General features: G+C 50.2%; 1 protein-coding gene across 1 annotated transcript; it reads right to left on the reverse strand.

The window, feature by feature from the left end:
- Positions 1-1,574: 1,574 nt before the first annotated feature.
- Positions 1,575-4,461, reverse strand: LOC125949023 (uncharacterized). The gene is made up of 2 exons (XM_049675700.1): positions 4,151-4,461; positions 1,575-4,065 (listed from the first exon to the last, which is right to left on the reverse strand). The coding sequence occupies exons 1-2, from the start codon at positions 4,447-4,449 to the stop codon at positions 2,067-2,069; spliced, it is 2,298 nt and encodes a 765-aa protein (XP_049531657.1). The 5' UTR covers positions 4,450-4,461; the 3' UTR covers positions 1,575-2,066.
- Between the last annotated feature and the right edge of the window lie 3,552 nt (positions 4,462-8,013).

Below are 8,013 nucleotides of genomic sequence, written 5' to 3' on the forward strand. Positions count from 1 at the left end.
CCGATTAGAGCTTAGTGTTTAGAATGATTGGTGTACATAAGACAGGAGAGAGAGGGGATCCTTCGCTTCTCGAAGAAGGCAAGATGTCCCTCAATAGAGATGAAGTAACTCAAGGGAGAGATGGAAAGCGAATTCAACGACAACATAAAAGACACATGAAAACAATGGCGCACAATCTACTTACAAGCCCGAGGGGTGGCGAGGCGGAGAAAAGAAGAAGAAGGGGTATAGGGATGGGGCGGGGCTAGGTTTCTTCCTTTTATTACTTTACTGACTGATGATCGCACCGATCGCACTGATTAACAATTAGCTGTTAGCAACTAATAGGAACATGAACCGCGATCGAAGGGAGGGAGGAATGCGCCGTTCGGCGCTGTTACACACAAATCAACAAAGTGAGAGATGAGCTCGAGAGCAAAGGGGAGGGGGGGGGGGGAGAGTGCGTGTTAGTATTAGCGGCAATGGCACCACGATGAGTTAAAATGTAAATTATTTATTTAACACACACACACGATGTCGAGATAGAGAGAGAGAGGAGATCTATATTTTGAAGATGAAGTAGTAGAACAAGATGTGCGCTTAGATTTGGAATATGTTGAGCAGAATAGCAGCACACTCGAATAGCTTAGTAGGCATAGTGAGAGCTATGGTGCTCGCACTCGCAGGAGTGAGAGCGCCTACCTGGATCGTGCTAGGGTAGTACGCGCGCTAACATTCTTTTCGGGTTGGTTTTGTTTTTCGGTTTCTAAGTAACCCACACTCTGAGCTACTGGCATAACACGCTACACTGCGTTGTCTCATGGTGAGCCTGCTGTAAATAGTATTTGCTCTCCATCCATGCGTGCGGTGCACAAGTATAGCAAGCCGACATTGAAATGCAAAAACAAGGATGGCCAGAACGCAGGATCATCCTATTTATCGTTAACCTTTGAAGCCTTTATCGTGTTTTTGAAGGAGAATCAAGTGTGCGAAGGGCGTATCGTGGCCACCATACAATCGTTAGTCGATGTGAGGGACGAAGAGGAGCTACACTTTGTTTGTACAAATTTGTAAATGCAGCGCACCAGCAGCGCCAGGAGCGACGGAAGTGCCGGGCGTGCACAATAGCAGAAAACGAAGCAGAAGAAGGAGAGAACACACAAAAACAATCAAATCGATTAGCGCTTCCCACGTATATTGTGTTGGTTAGAGAATTATTGTTAGCCTGCGCGATGTGAAACAACGTTCGGTAGCAACGTTTTTCTCTCTTTTTTTCTATTGGAAACACAATAAAGACGAAACAAAACAATAAACAACACCCTTGCGGTTTATTTCGTTAAAAATCTGCGCAGAACATCGCAATTTATCGCAAAATTATGGAAATTTTAGTTTTTCCCAATAGCCAGTAGCGTTCCCTAGCGGCGGGTAGAACTACCAGCGCTCTCGATCGCGCTGGTACTTTTACCAGCCACTAGAGGCGCCCCGATCGCGCTGGTTCTTCTACCCACCACTAGGAAACGCCGAAGAGAAACGAAATTTTGCGAACGCAAAATCAGAAAACGGGAAAAAAGATACATATTTTCAGAAATTTCCACGCTGATCCGTGTTCTTTATTGATTCAGAAACTGGGGTTTTCATAAAAAGGACAGCTTGTTAATTTAGACGTTTTTTTTTAAGGAATTATTCGGTTAAAAAGCGACGTGCAGTACTGTAGTAGTGCTCTCTTATCATCTAACCTTGTGGTTCCACGTCGACCGTTCAATTTTCGATGGAAATCTACCCTTACAATGTGTTCCTTACAGTAGTAGCTCTGCGGCAGCAGCAGACGCAGCAGCAGTTAGTAACCCCTAAAACCCGTGTGTGTTCCCAACGCCGACGTCGACAACGATCCGGTGCCGGCGTCTGTACTATAAACTATGTTAATCCCTCGAGAGCAGCTAGTAGCGAGCGCCTTATTACTCCGAGGACGAGGGACAAAATAAATAGGAAGGGAGGACGATAATTTACGCTAGCCCACAACACAAGATCGACACCTATCTATTTACACTAATGCTCCAAACGGACACCAACGTCCTCGTTTTTTTTTTTTACGGTACATTGACCGGTAGGAAGCGGCTCGGATCGCCCGCCTTCGGATTGTAGCGAATGATGACCTTGTTCGGTTCTTCTCCCACCTCCAGGAACGAGTTCCAATCGTACAGGAAGTAGAAACCGGTGCGACGCGGTGGTGGCAACGGTTCCTCATTCACCGGATCACCGGCCAGATCGGCCGACGGGAACGATTCCTCCAGCAAGGCCGCATTCCGTGCACTCTCCGTTGTCGTCGTCATCGTCGTGGTGCTGCTGCTGCTGCCTGTCGTAGACTCGGAGGAGGACTCGGTGCCATCACTGTTTGACTCAGCGGCCGCCGTTGGTGTAGTAACACTGGACGATGATGACGGTGTGTCGTTGTTCTCCGTCGCGCTGCTATCGAAGTCCAGGTTGAACCTCGTCGGACTATCGCTCACCGGTACCGTTGCATCGTCGTCAGCCGTCGTTGCCGTGCCCGGTTGTTGTCGCTTTTTGATCTCGTTCAATCGTTCCTGCGCCTCAACACCATCGAGTGGATCCGGTCCCTGCGCTAGCAGTGTCGGACTGAGATCGTAGTGCTTCGGATTGAGCACATCGAGCGATTCGTCGGTTAGGCTAACGTTAAGCTTCTCCAGTTCCTTCACCGCGTGCCACAGCTGCTGTAGCTTGTTGTAGTCTTCGTTGTTAACACGGAACAATGCCGACGACGTCGGTGCGGACGTACCAGTGGCAACTGGTTTGCGCGATGCATCACCAACCGTCATGGCGGCCGATGTCGGGGGTTCCAGCTTACGTCCAGATTTCTCCCGGCGTGACACGGAATGACGGTACGATCCGGTGGCCGGTGGTGATGGTGGTGCCGTTACCGCTCCTCCATTACGCATCTGAATACCGAGCGTCCCGAGGACGGACATGAGCTGCGGTGCAACGAGATCCGCATCGATCGCTGGCATCGCGGTCATCGTGGCAGGTGTCGTATCCTGCTGTTGCTCTGACCGGTGCATCGATTTCTTGCTTCGTCCTGGACTGAGCAGCCCGAAGGACTGCAACAGTTGATCCAACTCCGCATCGCGCGTCTTCGCGTGCGTGTCTTCACCGTCGTCTTCGCCGAGGATCCGAATCGGGAGTGGCTTAAAAGCGATGTAATCATCCGGGTTTATCTTGGCCTGCGTAAGGCCACCGGTCGCCGGTTTTTCCTCTTCCACTACCGGAGGAGCAGCCGTCGTTGTCGTCGTCGTCGTAGTGATCGGTTCATCGATCGTTGGCATTGACTCCTCGACGCGCAGTGGCTCATGCAGGACGAGTGCCGATGGTTGTATGTTGGCCAGACTCTCGATACCGACCGGTGCGGTCGGTGAGGTACCTCCTTCCTCCTTCAGCAAACCGAACGAACGAAGCAGTTCCTTCAACTCCTGGGCAACCTTTGGATCGTCAACGTTGATCGAGTTGCTGATCGGTGTGTCGGCCGCTGCCGGTATCGTGGTGGTTGGTTGCTCCGTCGTCGTTGTCGTTGTCGTCGTCGTGGTTGTGGTCGTTGGCATTGGCCGGAAAGAGGGCGGACTCTGGGAGAGCCCGATCGCGGACAGTATCTCGTTCAGTTCCTCCGGTCGAAGCTGTGCACCGGGGTCACGCATACGCTCCGGTAGCGTCGGATGGAAGGTGGTTGGCCGGGGTGTCGTGAAGCGGATCGTCGTCACCGGTAGATCCGCCATCGTCGAGCGCACTGGTGGTGGTGGTGGCCTAGGAGTCGTCGTTGTGGTCGTCGTTGTGGCTGTTGTACCGACAACCGGCAACGCGATCGGACGCTGATGCGATGAATCGGCCGCACCGACAATTCGCGTGACCGGTGGCCGAGTGTAGATCTGCTGCAGGTTCTCCGGTGACATGTTGTTGGCATGATACGGCAGTACCAGCATGAGTGCTCGCATATGCTGTGCCCGATTGTGATCACCGGCGCGGATCGATTTTGCAAACTCTTCACGCGTCACATTCTCAAACAGCTCCTCGATCTCGCCCCTACAATGAGAATGGCAAAGGGAATGCAACGGTTAGTGTCAGTGTTCGCGGCAAGGCTTATATCCTTCGAGCGAGCTACTATTACCTGGTAAGTCTGGGAAGCGAAGGATCGAGGGCCAGGAGCCGCTGTACCTCGGCGATCGTTTCGTGCACATCGTGCATCGCCTTCCGTGCCTGGTTCGCGCCGAGTTCGTTCACATCCCGTGGCCGGATGGTGCGGTGCAGGTTGTAGGCAATGTAGTCGTTGCGTCGCGGTAGCCGGCGCAGTGTCTGGGGGAATGGTCGCGGATAGGGTGATCCTTGTACGGTCTCACCGTCGAGAAGCGTCGCGAGGACGAGGAGCAGCACGGGGAGCAGTGACGAGAGAGCCCCAAACCACCGCATTTTGAGACGTTTTTTTTCCTGGAAATAAATAAAATAAGAAACTGGATATTAGCAAAAGGTGATTGGTGAGCATTTCATTAAAGTAAGATCTAAAAACAAACCGATCGTTGGCTACTACGATGTAGTGCGAATTCGCGTTTGAAATAAAAATATTTCTCTGTTGAAAGTGAAAGTGGATTCGTCTTCTTCATTTTCGGGTTTTTTTTTCTAAAGCGCATCAAGAACCGGATTTCTTCATTTTTTACACGCTGGCAAACGTCCTTGATGGTCACTACATTACGACAGAGACCACCCTCCCACTGTAAAGACCTATTTTTCGGGTCTGACTAAATAAAAGACTTCAACGCAAGCGCAGCAGCGACGAACCTCGGAAACCAAACGGCAAACGAACACGATCGCATCCATTTTTAGCTGCGTCTGGTGTTCAACGATGCTGAGTGCGCCCGTGGGAGGCAGCCTCTTTTCATGCTTCTCTCTTTCGCTACCGAGGCGTACCTTTTTCGATCGCTCACCGACGCCGACGCCGACTCCATCCGGTCGGTGTGTTTCGTAATTACATACCAATGGCATTTCACCGAGTTCCGGGGGACCCCATTCCCTCTCGAGGCCGGCACAATATGCTGACGGGCCACTCGGCGTTGTATTGTGTTTTCTGTTGCAATTGTCGATGGGCACTTGGATCGCACGAAGCGTCTGTTGTGGAATGCTTGCGGGTTCACAGTTCGCGATGACACCTTTCGCGCGTTTAGAAAGGAGGCGGTCCGCGGGCAAATGTGAAGCAACAAAATGCCCGAAATGGTCTCCGAGTTGTTTTTCGCCAAAAGCCACAACCTCCGTTTTAAGCGCGACGCGCTACCGCGTGGACAACGCTCTCGAGATACATTATTCAACAGAGAAAACACGTCACGTGGAAGTGAAGTTTTTCGTTTCGTTTAAACGGAGTCGATGCAACGCGCGACTGCCATTGTTATCAGTTCTGCTTTCGGGTGGCCCCGCTGGACCCTCTGGAAGGCATTAGCTCGATTAAGCTAATAGCAGAGCCCCGTTGGATCGTATTTGCATCCTCAATAAAGGGCGAGCGCGCAGCTTTTACATAAAATATATGTTGCTTGCTCCGAGACTTCCTTTCTATTTCGGGACCATCCGCGCGATGCAGCCTTCCTACCGGTCGAGTCCCAAAGCTCAATGTTCCGTATCGTTCCACTGTAAGAGCCGCACAAAGAACTTCACTTCAATGCTTGCGTTGCTGCCGCTGGCGCCGTTAACACAACAAACAACAACCACAGCGCAAGAAGCCGCGCTACATTAAAGGCGAAGAGGGCGGGCTTTTTGCGCAATTGCAACAGCAAATGCAATAGCTGCTGCTGCTGCTGCTGCAGCTGCTGCACAACATCCCTCCCTTCGTATTCTCCTTGAAAAACCCAACCACTCACCACCGTGCAGCGCGGTTGATGCAGAGGAAAAAGTAATAAAGCCTGCCTGGCCAAGATTACGCAACCCGCGCGCTACGCTTCCTTTGGCAAGCGAATAAGGGGTGACCAGACAGGCAGACCAGCGTCGGCGGTTGGAGTCGTTTAGCTGCGACTAGTTGGGCGACCTGTCCCGGACCAATTTGCCGCTGCATGCCGGATGCATTCATGACTGGGTGGGGTGGGTGCGGCCAGCGTTCGTATCAAGGTTGTGGCTGTTCGAGAGTGGAGGAGAATGGCAAGGTTTATTGACGACGAAGCAAGACTCCACCATCACGGGTATGTGTGTGTGTTTGTCGCCGTGGTGGCCTTGTCAATTGTTGGAAAAATATGAAAAATCGAAATGAGAATGTTGAAAGAAATCGAAATTCGGACAGCAACGGTAACGGTTGGGAAGTGGAATTAATATATCGATTCGCACACTAATCATGAATGAACGGCTGCAAGGAGTTCAGGTTTTAAGATGCAATCAAGCTATAAAATATCATTTAAGTATTTCAAAGTGAATTTAATGATCAATTTAATGCCAAATCCACAAACGAATAATTGATTCGTGACCTTTCTGTACGAATAAGACCGCTTTAACGAAGATTTAACTAATAGATTAAATGAGAATAAGTTGCTGAAACTTTACAAATAAAAATCAGTTTTTTTTTAAATCAATTAGATACAGCGGTAGGAATAACACACGAGTTTTTGTTCTTAGTTTCGTAACCAAAAAGTTGTATGCAATAGAAACCAAATGTGTTAAATTGATTGTGTCCAATTTTGACTGCAAAAGCACAAGCAGTTCATGCCCTCCAACACCACTTTATATATGTTTAAAAAAGGGTAAATTAATCTAAAAATTATTACAAGTATTCAAAGTCAAATAAGAGAACACAGAGATCCCCATTTCCTTCTCGCTACCACCATCATCGTACCATCTTGATGAAGCCGTTAACTACCTCACACCATTCCATTGAGCTTGATGCTTGATAATGAGCTTGATTGATACAATTGATACGATTACCAACTGCTTCCAAAAAAAAAAAAAAACATCATCTCGAGCTCCATCTCGACACTTCCGCGATCGAAGATCAAACCCGAAACACGCTCGCGAACACTAAACCAAAGGCACACACGCACGCACGTGCGCACTCTTACGAGCCACGAGGAAACACTCAATTAGGAAGTGAATTGGTAGTCCTCCTCGTGGGTTGTTTGCGGTCGATCGCCGATAATACCACCTGTCCGGCTGACTCGACAGACAAGTGCCCATCCCAGCGCACCCTCTTCCGATAAGTGTGTCCAGGTTTACTTTCCCCGAAAGTTTCGCCGGCCGGCTCACTGTTGCAACTTGTGCAAGAGTTGAACGTGATCTTCAAATAACGTCCACCCGGTCGAGTACGATCGCGATCACGAACATTTTACCGATCGAAGATCAATGCTAACCGACTGCTACCCAATGAGGAATGTCATTCATCTATCGCACGATAACAGAGAACTTTCTTTCCACAGATGGGCTGGACGCAAGGCATCTGAAGGAGATTGGAAAGTTTATTGACTCCCAGGGCCCGGGGAACTCGTTAGGCAACTTACATTTCCTGCCATGGGGAAGAAAAAAACGCAACGCAAGATGACTGTCATTACTACAACCACCACCATCTCTCACATGGCGAGGAGACCGGTTGGCAGAAGATCCTTGGTTCGTTTTGATTACGACGTTACGTCGATAGCGAATGATAACCGGCTCTTCTCCTTCATCGATCGCGATGGTGTAACAGAGAAAACTTTCGCGATCATCTGGCTGGTTGGCTGGCTGGCCGGCACAAGAACCAGTTCCAGCTGGTGCTGGTGTCGTGGTGTCGTGGTATGGTGGTGACCATCGATCGTGTCAGAGACCTCGCCGCCGTGCTGCTGTTGGATTTACAACGGAACGCCACCGCCTTCGAGAGACTTCAAGGGCTAACCTTCCGCTTGACTTTCTGGTGAATCACACACACACACACGACGTCGACTTAGCCGTCGTCACAAGGCCTTAGAGTCCCGGGGGCCGAGAGTAAGGCGATGGGGCTAATGGCGAAAGGCCCCAAAAATGGAACGAAACGAAAGA

The sequence above is a fragment of the Anopheles darlingi genome, chromosome 2 (genome assembly GCF_943734745.1).
Source record: "Anopheles darlingi chromosome 2, idAnoDarlMG_H_01, whole genome shotgun sequence".
Lineage (NCBI taxonomy): Eukaryota > Metazoa > Arthropoda > Insecta > Diptera > Culicidae > Anopheles > Anopheles darlingi.